Source organism: Scyliorhinus torazame, chromosome 3 (assembly GCF_047496885.1).
Source record: "Scyliorhinus torazame isolate Kashiwa2021f chromosome 3, sScyTor2.1, whole genome shotgun sequence".
NCBI lineage: Eukaryota > Metazoa > Chordata > Chondrichthyes > Carcharhiniformes > Scyliorhinidae > Scyliorhinus > Scyliorhinus torazame.
Window position 1 is genome coordinate 264,054,619 of NC_092709.1, and position 22,739 is coordinate 264,077,357.

At 49.0% G+C, this 22,739-nt stretch overlaps 1 protein-coding gene across 1 annotated transcript in view; it reads right to left on the bottom strand.

Annotated features, from left to right (window-relative positions):
* The window catches only part of LOC140409092 (talin-1), a 359,042-nt gene that overhangs the window by 135,632 nt on the left and 200,671 nt on the right, over window positions 1–22,739 (bottom strand). The window contains exons 12-16 of the mRNA XM_072497200.1: window positions 18,479–18,580; window positions 15,396–15,472; window positions 14,377–14,557; window positions 11,926–12,039; window positions 9,489–9,597 (exon numbers count right to left, since the gene is read on the bottom strand). Of these exons, the coding sequence (XP_072353301.1) occupies window positions 9,489–9,597; window positions 11,926–12,039; window positions 14,377–14,557; window positions 15,396–15,472; window positions 18,479–18,580 (583 nt within the window). The remainder of the gene's footprint in view (window positions 1–9,488; window positions 9,598–11,925; window positions 12,040–14,376; window positions 14,558–15,395; window positions 15,473–18,478; window positions 18,581–22,739) is intronic.

Below are 22,739 nucleotides of genomic sequence, written 5' to 3' on the forward strand. Positions count from 1 at the left end.
CGTTCACTTAGCATTTTCTCATTTCAGGTATTTGGGGGTTCAAGAAGCTCGAGATTGGGCCCGGCTCCGTACGTTTAACTGCACAAGTTGGTGGGAAAGGTCAAGACCGATTTGCAAAGGCAGGATAGTCTCCCTCCGTTCTTGGCGGGCAGGATGCAGTCAGTCAAAATTAATATTGTACCAAGATTTTTGTTCCTGTTTGTGTTTGCTGGGTTTTCTTCCGAAGTCCATTTTTGGAGGATCGAGAAATAGATTTCAACCTTTATTTGGGTAGGAAAAAGTGGCGAGGATTCGAAGGACAGTCCTTCAGAGGGACTGACAATCAGGAGGCTTGGCGTTGCCGAGCTAGATATATTATTACTGGGCAGCGAATGTGGAGGTGGTGTTGGGATGGTGTGGGGATCCGGAGGCTACCTGGGTACAGATGGAGTCAAAATCATGTTGGGGGTCTGGGTGGAGGGCACTAGTGCCAGCCTCACTCTCGTCTCACCAGTGAAATATACAGCAAATCCATGGTGGTCTCCACCTTGAAGACATGGAGATCATTTCGACAATATTTTAAATTAGGGGTGGTATTTTACCTGGCTTTGATCTGCCCGAATCATATATTGGGCCAGCAAGGTTGGATGCTACGTACAAGGGTAGGATGAGAAGGGGTTGGAAGGAATGGGGGATCTGTTCTTGGAGGGACGGTTTGTGAGTTTAGAGTTGTCTGAGAAATTTGGGCTCTCGCAGTCTGACTCGTTCCGATTCCTGCAAGCTCACTTCTTTGTGAAACGGATCTTTGTGATATTTCCTGTGGCACCACCAACCTCGTTGATGGAGAGGTTGCTCGCAGGGGCGGAAGAGGGGAGTTTCTCGGGTATCATTATGGCCAAAGATGCAGTATTGGTGGAGGGGATTGCGACCAAGTGGGAGGAGGAGTTGGGGCTGGTGTTAGAAGATGGGATATGGAGTGAGGCCCTGCAGAGGGTGAACTCCACATCCTTGTGTGCGCAACTTGGCTTAATACAGCTTAAAGTAGTGTGTAGGACTCATTTGACTAGTCTAGGATGAATAGGCTTTTTGCGGGAGTGGAGGACCACAAGACACAGGAGCAGAATTAGGCCATTCGACCCATCAAGTCTGCTCTACCATTCAATCATGGCTTATGTTTCTCATCCCCAGTCTCCTGCCTTCTCCCCATAACACCTGATCCCCTTATTAATCAAGAACCGATCTATCTCTGTCTTGAAGACACTCAGTGATTTGGCCAGCACAGCCTTCTGCAGCAGAGTTCCACAGAATTGCCACTCTCTGGCTGAAGAAATTCCTCCTCATCTCGGTTTTAAAGGATCGTCCCTTCAGTCTGAGATTGTGTCCTCTGGTTTTAGTTTTTCCTACTAGTGGAAACACCCTCTCCACGTCCTCCCAAAGGCCTCTCAGTATCCTATAAGTTTCAATAAGATCCTCCCTCATCCTTCTAAACTCCAACCAGTACAGACCCAGAATCCTCAACCACTCCTCACATGACAAGCTCTCCATTCCAGGAATCATTCTTGTGGACCTCCTCTGGACCATTTTTAAGGCCAGCACATCCTTCCTTAGATACGGGCCCAAAACTGCTCACAAACGTCCTAATGGAGTCTGACCAGTCTTATAGAGCCTCAGAAATACATCCCTGCTCTTGTATTCTTGCTCTCTCAACACGAATGCTAATATTGCACCCGAGGACAAGTGCAAGCATTGTGGGAGAGGTCCAGTTAACCATGTGCACGTGACTTCCGGGTGCGGCTATGCAGAGCTATTCAGTAGCTCCCGCTTGGAACGGACTTTTGGGCTCTTTTACAGGGCCCCCACGGCATTTGTTTGACATTTCCCGGTGTGGCAAGAAGACTGCGGCATTCCCCTGACAGTGTCCCCCAGGAATGTTATGTCTTTTGGCTACCAGACCCGGCAGAAACAGTAAAAGATTTGGCTTTGGCTGCAGGTTTAGGCAAAAGCCTCTTCCAGCATGCAGGCGGGGGAAGGGCAAGCTTAAAGCTGCAATCTGACTTGACTCTATCAAAGGTGAATTCTAGCAGCAGAGGGAACAACTGTGAAAAGATCTACCAAGGCCATTGAAGAAGCAGGGTCGAGGCTTCCGGTAGCGGCCATGGAGGAGGAGGTCACGCATTCGGCAGCTCCCATCTGGAACTGACTCTCAGACCTTTTTCAGGAGTTTCCATAGACTTTTTAAACGGACCAGAAGTGTAACGGCCAAAGGAGCGGCACTGGAGCAACGGGAGAAGCGAGGGAAAGAAAATAAAATGGCGGCGGCCAGGGACAAAGGGGAGCTGCAGGAGTTCATCAAGCGCTGCTTCGAGGAGCAGCGCGAGGAGATGCGCAAGGAGATGTTGCCGCCTATGCTTTCGGCAATTGAAGGACTCTGGATAACCCAGAAGGTCCACGAAGCTAAGATCCAGGAGGTACAGAAAAGAGTCAGTCAGAACGAGGACGAGCTCGTGGGCGTGGCGGTGAGAGTGGAGCAGAACAAGGCGCTACACAAGAGGTGGGCGGGAAGACTCGAAGACCTGGAGAACAGGTCGAGGAGAAAGAATCTGCGAATCCTGGGTCTCCCTGAGGGAGTGGAGGGGGCTGATGCCGGGGCATACGCGAGCACGATGCTCGAGGTGATGATGGGCACAAAGGCCCCTTCGAGGCCGCTGGAGTTGGACGGGGCACATCGGGTGCTGGCGAAGAAGCCCCAGGCAAATGAGCCGCCAAGGGTGATGGTGGTGAGGTTCCACTGGTTCACGGACAGAGAGTGGGTCCTGAGATGGGCCAAGAAGGAGCGGAGCAGTAAGTGGGACAATGCAGAGACCGAATATACCCGGACTGGAGCACGGAGGTTGCAAAGTGGAGAGCGGGTTTCAACCGGGCCAAAGCGGCGTTGTACCGGAAAGAAGTGAAATTCGGAATGCTGCAGCCAGCGCGACTGTGGGTCACATACAAGGGCCAACACTATTACTTTGAAACGCATGAGGAGGCGTGGACCTTTGTACAAGCCGAAAGGTTGGACTCTAACTGAGGGTTTGTGAGGGTAGGGGGGATGTTTGCGGTTTGATGTGTGATGGTTGTTGTATTTAGGGGGTCAATCACGCGCAGGAAATGCTGCTGCATTGGCCGAAAGGGAATGGGACACAGAAGAGGTGGTCGGGACGGGGATCCCCCCTCTGGGGGACTGGAAGGTGAGGGAGGAGTGGACACGGGACTGGCCCAGAAAAGGAGATGGCTAGTCGGCGGGGTGTGGGGGTGATAGCCCCTCCAATCCGGCTGATAACGTGGAATGTGAGGGGCCTGAATGGGCCGGTGAAGAGGGCTCGAGTGTTCGCGCACTTAAAGGGACTGAAGGCGGACGTGGCCATGCTCCAAGAGACACACCTGAAGGTGGCGGACCAGGTCAGGCTAAGAAAGGGATAGGTAGGACAAGTATTCCACTCGGGACTGGACGCGAAGAATAGAGGGGTGGCAATATTGGTGGGAAAGCGGGTGTCATTTGAGGCCAAGACTATTGTAGCGGACAATGGAGGGCGATATGTAATGGTGAGCGGTAGGCTGCAAGGGACGTGGGTGGTGTTGGTAAACGTATACGCCCCGAACTGGGATGATGCAGGATTCAGGAAGCGCATGTTGGGGCACATTCTGGACCTGGAGATAGGAGGCCTGATAATGGGAGGGGACTTCAATACAGTGTTGGATCCAGCACTAGACCGCTCCAAATCAAGGACTGGAAAGAGGCCGGCGGCGGCCAAGGTACTTAGGGGGTTTATGGATCAGATGGGGAGAGTGGACCCATGGCGGTTTGCAAGGCCTCAGGCCAGGGAATTTTCGTTCTTCTCCCATGTACACAAAGCCTACTCCCGGATAGATTTCTTTGTTCTGGGTAGGGCGCTCCTGTTCTGGGTAGGGCGAGGGTGGAGGGGACGGAGTATTCGGCTATAGCCGTTTCGGACCATGCCCCACACTGGGTGGAACTGGAGCTGGGAGAGGAGAGGGACCAACGCCCATTGTGGCGGCTGGATGTGGGACTGCTGGCGGACGAGGTGGTGTGTGGTAAGGTGAGGGGGTGTATCGAAAGGTACTTGGAGGCCAACGACAACGGGGAAGTGCGAGTGGGGGTGGTATGGGAGGCGTTGAAGGCGGTGATCAGGGGCGAGCTAATTTCCATTAGGGCTCATAGGGAGAAGACAGAGGGTATGGAAAGGGAGAGGTTAGTGGGGGAGATTTTGAGAGTGGACAGGAAATACGCAGAGGCCCCGGAGGAAAGATTACTTGGGGAAAGACGACGGCTCCAGACGGAGTTTGACCTGCTGACCACAGGGAAGGCGGAGGCACAGTGGGGACGACCTACGAGTATGGGGAAAAGGCTAGTCGGATGCTGGCACACCAGCTCCGTAAGAGGATGGCAGCGAGGGAAATAGGGGGAGTCAAAGATGGAAGGGGAGTCACGGTTCGGAGTGCGACGAAAATAAACGAGGTATTCAAGGCTTTTATGAAGAGCTATACAGATCCCAGCCCCCAGTGGGGGAAGAGGGGATGAGACGATTCCTAGACCAGCTGAGATTCCCGAGGGTGGAGGAGCAAGAGATGGCTGGTTTGGGGGCACCAATTGGGTTGGAGGAGCTGAGCAAGGGTTTGGGGAGCATGCAGGCGGGGAAGGCCCCGGGACCGGACGGATTCCCGGTGGAGTTCTACAGGAAGTACGCAGACCTGTTGGCCCCGGTACTGGTGAGGACCTTTAATGAGGCAAGAGAGGAGGGGACCCTGCCCCCGACAATGTCGGAAGCGACAATTTCTTTGATCCTAAAGCGGGACAAGGATCGACTGCAATGTGGATCGTACAGGCCGATCTCGCTACTCAATGTGGATGCAAAGTTGCTGGCAAAAGTGCTGGCCACGAGGATCGAGGACTGTGTCCCGGGGGTAATCCACGAGGACCAGACGGGATTTGTAAAGGGCAGGCAACTAAACACCAATGTGCGGCGGCTCTTAAACGTGATAATGATGCCATCGGAGGAGGGAGAGGCGGAGATAGTGGCAGCTATGGACGCGGAGAAGGCCTTTGACCGAGTAGAGTGGGAGTACCTCTGGGAGGTGCTGCGTAGGTTTGGGTTCAGGGTAGGGTTTATCAATTGGGTTAAGCTCCTTTACAGAGCCCCGGTGGCGAGTGTAGTGACGAACCGGCGGAGGTCGGAGTACTTTCGACTGTACCGAGGGACGAGGCAGGGGTGCTCCCTGTCCCCCCCTGTTGTTCGCATTGGCGATCGAACCATTGGCCCTGTCATTGAGGGAGTCTAATAAATGGAAGGGGGTGGTCCGAGGGGGAGAAGAGCATCGGGTGTCGCTATATGCGGATGACATGTTGCTGTACGTGGCGGATCCAATGGAGGGGATGGTGGAGGTCATGCAGACTCTAAGGGAGTTGGGGAGTTTTCGGGCTATAAGCTCAATATAGGGAAGAGTGAGCTCTTTGTATTACAGGCGGGGGACCAAGAAAGAGTGATAGGGGACCTACCGCTGAGGAGGGCGGAGGGGAGCTTTCGGTATCTGGGGATCCAGATAGCCAGGAGTTGGGGGACCCTACAAACTGAATCTGATGAGATTGGTGGAGCAAATGGAGGAGGATTTCAAAAGATGGGACATGTTACCGCTCTCGCTGGCGGGTAGAGTGCAGTCGGTCAAAATGGTGGTCCTTCCGAGGTTTCTGTTTGTGTTTCAGTGCCTTCCCATTGTGATCACGAAGGCCTTTTTTTAAGGAGAGTAGGCAGGAGTATTATGGGGTTTATGTGGGCGAATAAGACCCCGAGAGTAAGGAGAGGGTTCCTGGAACGCAGTAGGGACCGAGGAGGGTTGGCGCTGCCAAACCTGGGGAGCTACTACTGGGCAGCAAATGTGGCGATGATCCGCAAGTGGGTTATGGAGGGAGAGGGGGCAGCATGGAAGAGGATGGCGATGGCGTCCTGCAAAGGACCGAGCCTGGGGGCGTTGGTGACGGCACCGCTGCCGCTCTCGCCGACAAAGTATCCCACAAGCCCGGTGGTGGCCGCAACGCTAAGGATCTGGGGCCAGTGGAGACGGCACCGGGGTGCAATGGGAGCATCGGTGTGGTCCCCGATCAGGGGTAACCACCGGTTTGTCCCGGAGAAGATGGACGGGGGGTTCCAGAGCTGGCATCGGGCGGGGATTGGAAGAATGGGGGGACCTGTTCATCGACGGGACGTTTGCGAGCCGAGAGGCACTGGAGGAGAGGTTAGAGTTACCCCCGGGAAATGCCTTTAGATATATGCAGGTGAGGGCTTTTGTGAGGCCACAGGTGAGGGAATTCCCGTTGCTCCCGGCACAAGAAGTTCAAGATAGGGTGATCTCGGGTGTATGGGTCGGGGAGGGCCAGGTGTCGGAAATACACCAGGAGTTGAAAGAAGAGAGGGAAGCGCTGGTAGAAGAGTTGAAGGGTAAATGGGAGGAGGAGCTGGGGGAGGAGATCGAGGAAGGTCTGTGGGCTGATGCCTTAGGTAGGGTTAATTCCTCCTCCTTGTGTGCCAGGCTCAGCCTGATACAATTTAAGGTGGTCCACAGAGCGCACTTGACAGGGGCGAGGTTGAGTAGGTTCTTTGGGGTAGAGGACAGATGTGGAAGGTGCTCAGGAAGTCCGGCGAACCATGTCCATATGTTTTGGTCATGCCCGGCACTGGAGGGGTTCTGGAGAGGAGTGGCGGGAGCAATATCTCAGGTGGTGAAAGTCCGGGTCAAGCCAAGCTGGGGGCTAGCAATATTTGGAGTAGTGGACGAACCGGGAGTGCAGGAGGCGAAAGAGACCGGCATTCTGGGCTTTGCGTCCCTAGTAGCCCGGCGAAGGATCTTGCTAATGTGGAAGGAGGCGAAGCCCCCCAGCCTGGAGGCCTGGATAAATGATATGGCTGGGTGCATAAAGTTGGAGAGGATTAAGTTCGCCTTGAGAGGGTCTGCGCAGGGGGTCTACAGGCGGTGGCAACTGTTCCTAGACTATCTCGCGGAGCGTTAGAGGAAGGTCGGTCAGCAGCAGCAGCAACCTTAGGGGGGGGGAAAGAGAGACTGCCTGTGAGGGTGGATGAGCAAGAGATAACATGAAGGGTGGGGGAAACTGACACATACGGGTGAGGGCCAGTGTACAAAGCTGTGTAAATATATCATTTTGCCATGTAAATATCTTGCTCTGTGCGATTTCGTTTTTTTGTTACGGGGGGGTTATTGTTTGTAAGGGAGAAAAATTGTGTTAAAAAACTTTAATAAATATATATTTTTAAAAATCATGTGTACATGTTCTGGTCTTGTTCTCAGCCCGTGGTGTTCTGGGTCTCCTTCTTTCGCACCATGCCAGTGATTCTCAAAATTGAACTGGAGCCCTGGCCCTTAGTCGCCTCCATGGTATAGGTACATCCACAGTGCTGTCATGAAGGGAGTTTCAAGTTTTTGACCCAGCAAGTGAAGGAGTAGTGATGTAATTCTAAGTCAGCATGGTGTGGGACTTGGGAGGGGAACCATGCAGCTGGTAATCTGCTATCCTCGTTCTTCTAGTTGCCAGAGATCATCAGTTTGCAAGATGCTTTTGGAGGAGGCTTTGTGAATTGCTGTAATGCATCTTGTACACACAGACGGCACAGTTGCAGTGGTTAGCACTGTGCCTCATGGCGCCGAGGACCCGGGTTCGATCCCCACCCTAAGTCACTGTCTGTGGGAGTTTACACATTCTCCCCGAGTCTGCGCGAGTCTCACCGCCGTAACCCAAAGATGTGCAGGGTGGGTGAAATGGCCATGCTAAATTGTCCCCTAATTGTAAAAAAATGAATTGGTTACTGTAAATTAATTTAAAAAAATATATGGTACACACTGCTGCCCCTGTGCATCAGCCGGTGGTTCAGGGGGCAAATATTTACATTGGTGGATGGGCAGCTTTGTCCTGGATGGTGTAAAACTGGATCAAGGCAAGTGGAGAATATTCCATCACACTCTGGACTTGTGCCTTAAAAATGGTGGACAGGCTTTGTGGGGTCAGGTGGTGAGTAATTTGCAGCAGAATTCCCAGTGTCTGACCTGCTTGTAGCCACAATATTTATATCATTGAGCCTGTTAATTTTCTGGTCAATGTAACTCCTGGGATGTTGCTGGTTGGGATTGCGTAACTGTAATGTCATTAAGTGTCAAGGACGGTGGTTAGATCATCTCTTGTTGGAGATGGCCAGTGCCTGGCACTTGTGTGGCATGAATGTTACTTGCCACTTGCCAGGTCAATGGCCTCCAACAACCACAACCTTCTTTCTTTGAGCAAAGTGATCACTCCAATGAAGTGATACTCGATCAAATGCTGCCATGATTTAAAAGGCAGTGTCCATTTTTGTACCAGAAGTGTAATGAGGTTTGGATCTCAGTGGCCCTGGCAGACCAAACTGAGTATCCATGGGCTGAGTATTGCTGAATAAGTGCTGTTTGATAACGCGGTCAGTGACACTTTCCATCACTTTGTTGTGTGTAGACCGATTAGGGCAGTGAATGGATTTGTCCTGCTTTTGTGAAGGGCATTGCAGTCATCTACCCACAGTACATTCTGTCTCCCAGTGTCCTTCCAAGTGACTCACTGTGTGGCCTTTTCCGTATTAAACTCTTGTCTGAGATCAGGAGTTGATCAACTAGTCAATTAATATTAACTTCCGTGGTTAGCAATGAATCAAAGCTAAGGATGGTATCAAATTGAAAGAAAAGATATATAATGCTGCAAATAATAGTCCAGAAGAATGGGTACATTTTAGAAACCAATGGTTGACCAAAAAATTAGAATGGAAGTTTTCAACAAATATAAAAAATAGGACGAGTTTCTACCAGTATATAAAAAGGAAAAGAGCAGCTACAGTAAACATTGATTCCTTAGAGGTTTAGGCTGGGGAATTAATAATGACAAAATAGGAAATGGCAGAGACTTTGAACAAGTATTTTGGATCTGTCTTCACAGCAGAAAGCACAAAATGCATCCCCAGACAAGCAGAAAATCAAGGGGGGAAAGCGTGGGAGGAACTTAAAACAATTACCATCATTGCAGAAAAAAATACCAGGAAAACTAATGGGACTAAAGGCTGACAAGTACCCTGGACTGGAGGAAACGTTTTATTACACAACAAGTGGATAGGATCTGGAATGCACTGCCTAAGGGGGAGGCTGTGGCAGATTCAATAGTAGTTTTCTAAAAGGGAATTAGATAAGCATTTCAAGGTAAAAGATATGCTGCCTTACAGTGAAAGAGTGGGCCAAGAGTTGGCATGGACACAACAAGCCAAATTGCCTCCTCTGTGCATTTGATGACCCCCCTGGAAGAATCAAGATTCTATAACTAACATAATTACTTTAAAATGTTCACCAATAATCGTACCAATTGTTAGATGTAATTTCATGTTCTAAAAATACATAGGAGTAACACATTCTTCACATCTTTAACTGACCTGCAGTGAGGTTGACCACTGATGCTGTGCCTGCAGTAATGGCATCCACTTGTGAATGAATCTCATGTTTGGATTCATCCATTTTATTTTTTCTCCATGCTTTTGATGCCTAGAACATAAAAACATGAAACCCCCGATTAAAAATCAAATCCATGCTATTCTGATGTCAATTTATAATTATCCCTGCAATTGAATTACTGTAGGAAAATGGATCATCAGGTCTCCAGGATGACCTGCATAATAGCATACGAAGCAAGATCACAATATACAGATCAGAATAAAGTCTGATTTAGAAGTAAGCTTGTGAAGTGACAACCTTTGAGCTCCCCCATACAGGATATTCAGTGATACCACTGGTGAATGGCAGGGACCATCTAGAACAAGTGATAACAAATTGATCGATATTCCATTTTTAAATGCATATTGAACAATATTGAATTGCGATTTAAATTAGAAATAAAAACATCATGCTTCTCAATATTGCTTAAATTCAAAGTTTTTATAATATAATGGCTGGATTAATATAACATTTTGCAAATACATTAGTATGCAATTACATTATTATTCAATTAGGGGATATTTATCTTGCAATAACTCATTTCTAAAAGGTGTAAAGAGATTGGCTTAAGCAAAGCAATAAAATTATTATTTTAAATAATGAAATGGGAACACACGCACAATAAATTAGAGCTAACAATCACTTGATGATTTTTCTAGTCCAGACAGGATGCAAACACTTTTGGGGCAGTTAACTCCACATATTTAGTTACAAAAGTGTAGTCATTACATCAGGAGTTGTTTAGTTTGGAGACACTTTCTATTCAGAATAAAATTTGTACTGCAGTATGACCTATACAGGACTAGAATCTTTAACGTTGCCCCTATCGAACTGTTGAATATACCTATTAATAAAGTATTGAGTCTTGCCTGTGCAAGCACTTCCTAACAAGTAATGCTTGCACTAATTCAACCAAGTTTTTGCTGTCATAGTTATACATATCTATTCATTTTACTTAGCAGTCCTATACGTTGTGTTTTCATGCTTGAGGACATTGTTGCTTACCTACCAGAGACCTCTCATCTTCTAGAAATGCAGCATCTTTACCCACAGTTCCAAATGACCATGGAACTCCAATAATCAAGACTTCCATTTCTGCCCGTCTCTTGCAAACCCTGATCCAAGTTTGAATTACTATCCTCACTCCCTCACATTTCTTACTATCAGTTCAATCACAGAGCTATAAATTACCTCACCCCCTTTGTGCCGAACCTACATGCGAAGCTGCAGCTAGGAAATCATTCTTAATTCTTCAATTGTTGCATCAATGGACACTAATTACACAGAGCTAGGATCATTGAATATAAAACAAAGACTGTTATACTTGGGCAACATAAAGCCCAAATTTAGAGTCTCATTACCTAACAATGGTTAGAGGGGTTCTACAGAAGGTGCAATAGCAGGCCACCAGAGTGATATCTAGACTTGGGACTCAGTCGCCAGTATAGGCTTGAAAAGTTGGGCCTATTTACTCTCCAAAAATGTTGACTTAAAGAGAATATCACTGATCACTTACTAAAGGTACTGAATGCAGCTTGCTAAATAAAGCAGGCAGTTTTTCTGCTTTCCTCTACTTATCAAATTCACATATCTGTAACTTAATATGTCATAAAACTCATGCTTTGTTAAAGGTTGCAATTTCTTCTTGCTGGATACATATAAAGATGTTTCTTTCTAATTTAGAAATATATACATGTGGATCATGATATATTCATTTCTTAAGATCTTCATAACTAACATTCAAATTACCAAAAAAATGAGCTATTCAACTTGACCATTAAAATTATTGACATTTCTGCTTCCCTTGAGCAAAGAGCTGGTAAACCACCTCTTTTAATTCATAGTGCATTTGCTATACGTAAAATGGGTAAATCTGGACCTTTTCATGAGTAATGTGCTCAACTACACGAGGAGCAAATTAACATTGAAGTGATTAACATTGTATTGAATTTCTACAAGTTATGGTGCCAGGTGGCAGATGTTTTCTATTTTTCCTTTATATCAGCAGCACAATTTACAATGCAACCTATAAATATTGATTTAGCAAGTCACAAACAACCGCGTGAGCAATTTTACTGCCCACAGTTCTCCAACAATGTACGACTTTACAATGTCCCTTGGTCAAAATCAATCCCTGAACCTGTTGCCATTATGCCACTGTTTCAGCCAGTCTGATCCACGAACCAACAATCCAATAGTTCTCAGAATCATGCCACAGTGCCAGTTTGTCATATATGTTCTGTAGAATTTTATCTGACGTTACTAGAGCCATTGACGTATGCAGAGGTTCACGCACTTGTACTTATAGGCACAGATCAAGTAGTTACTAATATAATTGAGGTATGTAATGGTTCAGGGAATTAATCATAATTATCTTACAGCATCATGTCCAAGGGGAGGCAAAGCATCGACATCATCCAGATTTTCTGTTGCTCGCTGCACAGCCTGCATGCTGGAATTAATAGTTCCCATGAGAGCTTGCTGTGCAGATGTCTAAAAACAGAAAGAAAATGGCATCGTAAAAATTGCAAGTTAATAATATGATACTAAAGTAGATTTTAGTTGTTTATGTTTGCCTTGCCTCAATTTGTGTGTGTATTTGGGTGTGGTAGTATTCAGGGGCGATGGCGTTGGGTGGAGGGAGGGGGGGGGGGGGGGGGGGGGATGTGTAGTTTGCTGATGGTACCTGCAGATTTTTCTTTGTTCAGTCTTGTGATTTGGTTTGGTGTCCATCTTAGGTGGGCTTGGTTGCTGTACCTTTTATATCTTTTAGGTAATCTCTCTTTGGGGCAGCACGCTGGCGCAGTGGTTAGCATTGCAGCCGACGGCACCGAGGACCCGTGTGCGATCCCGGCCCCTGGTCACTGCTCCGTTGTGAATTTGCATATTCTCCCCTTGTCTGCATGGGTTTCATCCCCACAAACCCAAAGCAGGTTAGGTGGATTGGCCACACTAAATTGCCCCTTAATTGGGAAAAAAAGAATTGGGTACTCTGAACTTTTTTTTTTTTAAAAAGAAAAGGTATTCTCTCTCGGTGGAAGTGACTGACTCCAGATTGAGAGGGGGGGGGAACCTCCAATTCGTTTGGTCACCTGGAACGTCATGGGATTGAGTGGCCCAGTGAAAAGGTAGAGAGTATTGGCTCACCTCAAGTGTTTAAATTCAGGTGGCAGAGTGATGCAGTGGTTAGCACTGCTTCCTCACGGCACCGAGGACCCGGGTTCGATCCCGGCCCCAGGTCACTGCCTACGTAGAGGTTACACATTCTCCCGTGTCTGCATGGGTTTCACCCCCACAAACCCAAACGTATGCAACGCAGATTGATTGGCCACGCTAAATCCACATTTAATTGGGAAAAATGAACTGGGTACTCTAAAAAAAATTTTTTTTTAAAGTTTACATTCGATGTGGTGTTTTTCAAGAGGCTCATTGCAGGTCAGGAACCAGGCAAAGCTGCAGATGGGGTGGCGTGGTTAGTTTTTCTTGCATGTTCATCAGGGATACTCGCAGATTGATTTTCTTTGTGGTAGATAGGTCTCTCCTCCCTTCTATGGTGGCAGCTGAGTACTCAGGGATTGTGATTTCGGACCATGCCCCGCACATTGTTGATTTGGTACTAGAGTTAGGTCCCTCCTAAAGCCTGCCATGGAGGTTGGACACAACATCATGGGCGGACAAGAAGTTTTGGGAATGGATGTCCACTGCCATTGCTATGTAGCATTTAATAAATGTGAGTCAATCTTGCCTTCCACACTTAAGGTGGTCATTAGGGGGGGGGAAATGATCTCCTATAAAGCACACATGGCGAAGACAGCGAGGGCGGAGCGGCAGAGGCCTGTGGACTCCATCTGGAGGTGAACCACTAGTACTCTCTTGCGCCTAACACGAAGTGTTGGCATGAGGGGCTGTTTTATGAATATAGAGGTCAGTCACCTATTGGCTCACCAACTTAAGCGTCAGGTGGCTTCCCGGGAAATTGTACACGTATGCAACTCAAGCAGGAGCTTGGTCTCTACCACCTCCCTCGGATTACTGCGGCTTTTGAATCGTTCTATCGGGGTCTTTATAGATCGGAGCATCCGGCGGAGGGATCTGTCATGATTGACTTTTTGGACAGCTTATTCATCCCAGCGGTGGGAGACAAGGGGCTGGATTCTCTGCCCCACCACGCCACTTTTCAGCCTCTACCTGCCGGCGGATTCTCCACTACGCCAGCCGGTCAATGGGGTTTCCCATTGTGGGGCAGCCCCACGCCGCCGGGAAACCCCAGGTGCTGGCAAAATGGAGAATCCCGCCGGCGGTGAAACCTGCCCAAGAGTTACAATCCCCATTGGGCCCAGAGGAAGTTATAAAATGCATTTGGTTGATGCAGACTGGCTAGGCCCCTGGCCCGGATACAGAGAGAAAATGCAAACTCCACACAGTCACCCGAGGCTGGAATTGAACCCAGATCCCTGGAGCCGAGGGGCAGCCGTGCTAACCACCGTGCCACCCTAACAAAGTGGTAATAATCATTTCAACAGATTTTTCTTTGTGCATCAAGATTATTTAGCATACACAGTTGGCTACTGTTTTAAACACCCCCAAAAAATTAAAACAACATCCAAGTAAAATCAGAAAGCATAAACACCAGGCACATACCAGAGGGAGCAACTATTATACCCTGGGGCAGAATTTGAAGGGGATCCTGTAACACTGACCAGGGTAAATCAGTGTTGCTTTTTTCAATAGTGGTTGATAAGCACCAATTCTAAAAGGTTTCTATTATGTTTTTTTACAAGTTAATCCAAAAACAAATTAACAATCAGTTATTTAAGTATAGTTTCCTACCAGTGGAGGCATATGTCCTCTGTGCATCTGTCCACTAGTCATCTGCTGTTGGGCGGCTGGCATTGTTCCAACCTGATAGTTCCCCTGACCACCAAAACCAGGACGTATAATTGCAGGTAACGCTACAGACCCATGCTCCATTTTGCCAGTTTTATTAAACTGTTGCTGCATGATGGTTGACCTGCAAAAGTAACAGTGCACACAAAATAGTGTCAACTTATCGTACACAAATTACAAGCACACAAAGAGAATCAGAATATTCAAGCTGCTCCTCATTACCAAATCATAGTCGCAGTTCTGATGTTAAATCGTTTGACCAGAAAAGAACATAGGAACATGTTAAGAGCAGCAGGCCATTCAGCCTCCTGCAAGCCCGTTCCACCATTGAATACTTAACAAAGATCTAACAAGCTCAATCAAGTTCCAATTGATCCAACACCTAATTTGTTTTGGAGGATGGGAGAGAGAAAGAAATCACAATTTTCACCGTCTTGCCTGGGAAAATGTGCTTCGTCACTTCACTACTGAATGGCCAATCATTCATTTCAGGGAGAGGCTTCTCTGCATCAGCCCCATTAAATACCTTTATTGTTTTAAGCATTCCTCAACTTTCTATACATTCCAAATTTATGCAACCTATTCTCATAACTGGACACAAGTGGTAAAATTATCAATGCCCTTTTTTTGTACAAAGGAACATGCCATTGTTAGAAGAACGATTTCCTCACTTCTCAAGGCACAATTACAAACACTGGGTTTTTTGGGGGGGGGGGGGGGGGGAAAGAGACACGTAGAAGATGTCTGCGCCAACAATGAACAGAAAGAAAATATAATAATCTTTATTGACACAAGGAGGCTTACACTAATACTGCAATGAAGTTACTGTGAAAAGCCCCTGCCAGTTTAGAAAGAATTTGCCTTTCCCAGTTTCGTTTATGTGGATTGTGCATATTTATATTAGTCTCAAAAACCCTAAAAAAAACTATGAAGTGGTTTGCATGTTTTATTTTTTCACTTACTTCTTGGGAGACACAGAGTCCTCCAACATTGTGGATTCTTCATCACCCTCCAACCCAAAATGGTCTTTGCTTTTTTTCTGCAAAATGGAAAGTTGATTTATATGTGCATTGAAAGCCAAGTTACCCAGCATGCTTTTTACTAAACCACTGGCGAACAGGACACACACATTTCAGAACCATCTATTTCTCCTCTTACTTTCCTGCCACTGGAAATCTCAGTCGCGGCAGCCAATTTTTAATCAACATTTGGTCATTTAGAACATAGTGCAGAAAGAGGACATTCGGCCCATCGAGTCTGCACCGACCCACTTAATCCCTCAATTCAACCCCATCCCCATAGCCCAATAGCCTCTCCTAACCTTTTTGGCCACTATGGGCAATTTATCATGGCCAATCCACCTACCCTGCACGTCTTTGGACTGTGGGAGGAAACCGGAGCACCCGGAGGAAACCCACGCAGACACGGGGAGAAAGTGCAGACTCCATACAGACAGTGACCCATCGGGGAATCGAACCTGGGACCCTGGCGCTGTGAAGACACAGTGCTAATCACTTGTGCTATCGTCATGCACTTAATGCAGAAACACTCGGTAGCATTGAAAATGGGTGACCACAAAGGTTAAATCACCTCGGGGAGCTTCTAAAATTGGAAGACATTCCCAGTAATTATCCAATACGGGACGTATTCACAATTGGATTTTCAGATCCAGCTTGTATACATCTTTATTAATACGGTCAACAATTCAATGATTTTCGCCGACACGGTACTCCACCAGTCCCGTGGTGGGTGCAGCCCTGAGAGTCTGGGGGCAATGGAGGAAACATGCAGGAGCACAGGGAGCATAGGTCTAGTCTCCAATCTGCAATAATCATCGGTTTGCCCCGGGGAGGTTGTATGGAGGGTTTCAGAGATGGCAAAGAGCAGGGATCGAGACAATGGGAGATCTGTTCATAGAGGAGAGCTTTCCCAGCCTGAGGGAGTTGGAGGAGAAATTTGAGGGAAAGGAATGAGTTTAGATACCTGCAAGGGCAGGGCTTCCTACGCAGACAGGTCTCAACCTTCCCACTCCTACCACCAAGGGGGATACAGGACAGGGTTTCCAGAGTATGGGTGGGAGAGGGGAGTGTTTCGGACATCTATAAAGAACTCATGGGGTCAGAGGAAACGCAGACCAAGGAGCTGAAACACAAATGGTAAGAGGAGTTAGGAAGAGAGATAGAGGATTGTCTCTGGGTGGATGTGTTGAGTAGAGTCAACGCGTCCACATTATGTGCCAGGCTCAGTCTGATACAATTTAAGGTGGTTCACGGAGCACACATGTAAGTGACCCGGATGAGCAGGTTCTTTGGTATAAAAGACAGGTGTGCAAGGTATGTGGGAGGATCAGCAAACCATGTTCATACGTTCTGGGCATGCCCAAAGCGTAGGGGTTTCTGGCAGGGGTTTGCGGATGTCATGTCCAAGGTGTTAAAAACAAGGGTGGCACCGAGTCCAGAGGTGGCGATTTTCGGAGTGTTGGAAGATCCGAGAATCCAGGAGGAGAAAGAGGCAGACGTTCTGGCCTTTGCCTCCTATAGCCCAGAGACGGATACTATTAGCTTGGAGGGATCAAAGCCCCTGAAGTCAGAGACCTAGCTTAGTGACATGGCTGGCTTTCTCTGTCTGGAGAAAATCAAGTTCGCCCTGAGAGGGCCAATGTCAGGGTTCGTTCCGGAGGTGGCAGCCATTCGTCGACTTCTTTAGAGAAAATTAACTGTCAGCAGAGAGGGGTGGGGTTCAGTTTAGATTAGTGTGTAAGAAAGGTGGGACCGGTGAGGGAGGAAGACAGCCTTTGCACTATGTTTAAATTTGTATGTACACTGTCTCTTCTGTTATTGTTACAAAATCACAAATACCTCAAAATGTTTTATTAAAAAAAAAAAACAATTCAATGGTTTTCTTCAATGTTAGTCATTCAACTTGACTTAGAAATAAAGTAGTTTAAAATCTTGATACCGGAGAATATTAAACTAGTTATACTCATATTTAACATAAGAGAATGCAAAGTTTCACTGATAAAAATTCAAGCAAACTTACATAAAGAATTCCACTGGCAATATAAAACTGACCACTTTGCACCACATCCTTTCCATGTATAGACACAGACACCAGCATTCCCATTCATCTCCATTATTTCTTACTTGAGTATGTAAGTGATTTAAAACCACAACTACATTTATTCTCAATTCCTGTTTTTATTCTATCAATTTTAACCCTGTGCTCATCTGATATGATATGAAATAGGAGCAGGTAAGGCCCCATGGTCCCTTGAGCCTGCACCACCATTCAATTTAATTGTGGCTGATTTTCTGCTTCCACTGCCCTTTCTTACCCGCTCCCCATCTTCCTCAATTCCCTGAGACGCCAAATACCTGTCTATCTCGGCCTTAAGTAAGCTCGATGATGAAGCACCAAGAAACTCCTTTTGACATAGAATTCCAAAGTTTCACTATGTTTTGAGTGAAGGAGTTTCTCGTCAGTCATAAATGATTGGCCCCTAATCCTGAGAACGTGTCGGTGTCTACACTGTGCAGCCCCTTCAGAACTTAAAATTCCAGGCAGTATAAGCCCAATTTACTCAGCTTCTCATCACAGCGAAACCCCTTCATTAGCATTCTAGTAAACCTACGCTGTATCAACTCGTATAATCATAATTTTAGAAATTAAGAGATAGAGAATAGAAACCGAAATCCTGACCAACTTTGCAGTTTCCAGCTCGGGGGTGCTGAAGACAACTTTATCTTCCTCATCCCCATCACAAAATTCAGCCTGGAGCACAGACTGGTGCATAATGACCTTGAAACCTCCTGAAGTTCAAACAGTTCTTTGCCACGTTGTTGCATTATTTGTTTCTGACAGAATTTCCAGAATTCTCAGGGAATAGCCTGGTGACCACTTTTATAGCTCTGTGGTGCAGAAATTCCAAAGATTGGCAAACTTTAATTTCCTTACCCATGTCTATAGCACTGGAGATCCTATGAAAATTGTGAACATGTTTGTAAGCAAAGTGGGTTATAATTGTCAAAGAAATTTACTGGGATACCTTTTTCAAAATGATATCAATGTATCCAGCTATAAGTTGTGCAATTTGTTCTCCTTCAGTTGTCTGAACTGAATAGTAACCATCCTGATAGTCTCCAAAATCCTGCATGGTGAAAAACAAAAAAAAATATAGGACCATAGCATTCAAAACATTCAAATTTAATCTCAATTTATTGCCTTTTAGAAATTCCTCTTGTGGATTTCCTCCTTCAATTTGTGGTTTGGCTCAGTGACTGCGGATTGCCCAAGTCAGAAGTTCATGATTTCAAGCTGTGTTCTAGGACTCAAGGATGAAATCTAGGATGACATGTTAGTGCAGTAAGAGTTGCAGTGCTGAACCTTGGGAGACATCCTCTTTTGGTTGCACTGTTAAACAGTTGACAAAGAGTCACCCAGACTCAAAACTTTAGCTCCCTTCCCTCTCCACAGATGCTGCCAGACCTGTTAAACTAGGGTCTGTCTGCTTGACCACATGGATGAAAATTATCTCAGAATTTTTTGAAGAGCAGTAGAGAATTCTCACTATGACTTGCCCTTTAACCACTGCCAGAAACAGATGAGTGGGTTATATCTCACCGTTGTCTATGAAGGCTCACCATGTGGAAATTGATTGCATTGTAGTCATATAAGCTTCAAAAAGCTCAAGGTGCTTAGAGTTGTCCTAAAACAAAAGATGCTAAATAACCCAAATTATTTTGCTTCATGATAGCGGTCATTCAATTTCTTAATTTAACGGTGCATCTGCTTCCCAAGCATCTGCTTGGATTAGTTTGCTGATGACTACAAGTAATTGGCTCAATCTCCAATTTTCCTCATTTGGCCTTTTCCTTAACTGGCAGGAATGCCAAGTAAGTCAGGGCGCTTAAAACTGCAATAGGGAATGGAAAGATAATGTTCTTGTTCATCTAAAATTACTGGATAATTTCAACACCAATCACATTTAATGTGGTACTTTTTGTTAAACATGACATGAATTTGGAAAACTACTTTGAATCATCAGAAACACATCACTCCAAAATAACCTAGAATGGTCTTGTCCTTATGGATCTGCGTAAAACTATCTTCCATTATACTTCTGCATCAACATTTGTTGGGGTGTGAGGGAATGTTCCTTTTGATCTATAGCTCAAGTTACCATGGCAACATTAGGTAGAGTTTGAGGCACTTTTCTTCCCATCTGAAGCTGGAAAACAAAAATAACTATTTTGTTTTCAGCAATGGGCCCGAAAAAACAGTTTTAAGTTGGCATTCTTTGGCATTTTGACATAGAGCACTTCATTAAAAATTGAATTTGTTTTAATCCCAATTTACAAGACTGGTCATATTATTGCAACAAAAAGAACAAAACCATATCTTGGTCTTTCGATTAGTTGTGAAATTACCCAAGGACATCACAAACGGCGTCACTGTTACTCTGGTAAACATGCTCAGAGACAGCCTTGATATATGTATTGTCTGGAAAATGTAATCTGAATGAACTAAGATTCAACAGGATGCTAACATATCATAGATTATCATAGAATTTACGCAGAAGGAGGCCATTCGGCCCATCGAGTCTGCACCGGCTCTTGGAAAGAGCACCCTACCCAAGGTCCAGACCTCCACTCCATCCCCATAACCCAGCAGCCCCACCCTACACTAAGGGCAATTTTGGATACTATGGGCAATTTAGCATGGCCAATCCACCTAACCCGCACATCTTTGGACTGTGGGAGGAAACCGGAGCACCCAGAGGAAACCCACGCACACACGGGGAGGATGTGCAGACTCCGCACAGACAGTGACCCAAGCCGGATCGAACCTGGGACCCTGGAGCTGTGAAGCATTTGTGCTATCCACAATGCTACCGTGCTGCCCATATCCAGCAGAGGGCTGTAAAGCAGAGCTGCTGATTGGCTGTTGCGGGGGCAATTTGCATAAGTCTGTTGTGCTCACCCTAACTTGAAGGTGTACCTGAGCAAGAGACCCTAGCTGTTCAAGTGAAGGACAAGCATCCAGCAGAGGGCAGTAGAGCATAGCTGCTGATTGGCTGTTGGGGGGGCAATTTGCATACGTCTGTTGCGCTCACTCTAACTTGAAGGTGGTTTGTGGAGGGGGCTGTTGTCAAGTGACACGTAAACCTGAAACACTTCTTCAGTGTTTCCCTCCCTACCCCCTCCTATAACTAAGGAAAAAGACAACTGCTGTAAAGATCAAGAGGAAGGCTCGAGGGCAGGTAGAAGTAGAAAGAAGTTGAACCGTGAAGTCACAGCCTACAGGTAAGGGATTGGCTGGTGACTGGCAAGTAGTTTTATTTCTTTTATTTCCCTCGGGTGTTATCGTGCGGGGCGCAGAGGTTGCTGAGTGATGTGCTTGCTGAGAAGGGGAGTGAATAACAGGTAAGCTCTTTCTTTGTTTTTTTATCTAGAGGGGATGGCAGGGAAGGCCAGTGCAATGTTCCTCCTATAGAATGTTTGAGGTGAGGGACGCTGTCAGTGTCCCTGCTGATTTTCATCTGTGGGAAGTGCACCCATCTCCAGCTCCTCAGAAACCACGTTCTGGAGCTGGATGAACTTCGGATCATTCGGGAGGCAGAGGTGGTCATAGATAGAAGCTTCAGGGATGTAGTTACTCCGAAGAATAAAGAGAGATGGGTGACGGTGAGAGGGGCTGGGAGGAAGCAGTCAATACAGGGCGGAGGAGGGGGGGAGGAGGAGGGGGAGGGGGAGGAGGGGGGAGGAGGGGGGAGGAGGGGGGAGGAGGGAGGAGGGAGGAGGGAGGGGGGGAGAGGGGGGGAGGGAGGGGGGGAGGGAGGGGGAGGGAGGGGGTGAGGGGGGAGGGGAGGGGGAGGGGAGGGGAGGGGGGAGGGGGGAGGGGGAGGGGGGAGGGGGGGAGGGGGGAGGGGAGGGGGGGAGGGGAGGGGAGAGGGGAGGGGGGAGGGGAGGGGAGGGGGGAGGGGAGGGGAGGGGAGGGGAGGGGAGGAGGGGAGGGGAGGGGAGGGGAGGGGAGGGGAGGGGGGAGGGGAGGGGAGGGGGAGGGGAGGGGGGGAGGGGAGGGGAGGGGAGGGGAGGGGAGGGGAGGGAAGGGGAGGGGGGGCTTACCAGCGGTAAGCCATGGGTACAGACCTCTGGGCACAGTCTGTCCCTGTAGCTGAGAAGGGGAGGGAGAGAGGAGTAGAGCATTAGTCATTGGATACTCCATATGGAGGGGGGAGGGGAGGAGGGGGGGGGGGGGGGGAGGGGAGGAGGGGGGGGGGGGGAGGAGGGGGGAGGGAGGGGGGAGGAGGGGGGAGGAGGGGAGGAGGGGGGGAGGGGGGAGGAGGGGGGGAGGGGGGAGGAGGGGGGGAGGGGAGGAGGGAGGAGGAGGGAGGAGGGGGGAGGAGGGGGGGAGGTGGGGGGGGGGGAGGTGGGGGGGGAGGGAGGTGGGGGGGAGGGAGGGGGGGAGGGGGGAGGGGGGGGAGAGGGGGGGGGGAGAGGGGGAGGAGGGGGGGGGGGGAGGGGGGGAGGGGGAGGGGGGGAGAGGGGGGAGAGAGGGGAGGGGGGAGGGGAGGGGGGAGGGAGGGGGGAGGGGAGGGGGGAGGGGGGGAAGGGGGGGGGGAGGGTGGGGAGGGGGGGGGGGAGGGTGGGGAGGGGGGGGGAGAGGGGGGGGGGAGAGGGGGGGGGAGAGGGGGGGGGGGAGATGGGGGGGGAGAGGGGGGGGGGAGAGGGGGGGGGAGAGGGGGGGGGGAGAGGGGGGGGGAGGGGGGAGGGGGGAGAGGGGGGGGAGAGGGGGGGGGAGGAGGGGGGGGAGAGGGGGGGAGAGGGGGGGAGAGGGGGGAGAGGGGAGGGGGGGGGGTGGGGGGGGGGGAGGGGGGGGGAGGGGGGGGAGGGGGGGGGAGGGGGGGGAGGGGGGGGGAGGGGGGGGGAGGGGGGGGAGGAGGGGGAGGGGAGGGGGGGGGAGGGGGGGGGAGGGGGGGGGAGGGGGGGGAGGGGGGGGGAGGGGGGGGGAGGGGGGAGGGGGGGGGAGGGGGGGGGGGGAGGGGGGGGAGGGGGGGGGGGGGAGGGGGGGGGGGAGGGGAGGGGAGGGGAGGGGGGGGGGGGAGGGAGGGGGGGGGAGGGGGGGGGGAGGGGAGGGGGGGGAGGGGAGGGGGGGGGGGGGAGGGGGGGGGAGGGAGGGGGGGGGAGGGGATGGGGAGGGTGGGGGGAGGGGGGGGAGGGGGGGGGGGGAGGGGGGGAGGGGGGGGGGGGGTGGGGGGGGGGGAGGGGGGGGAGGGGGGGGGGGGGAGGGGGGGGGAGGGGGGGGAG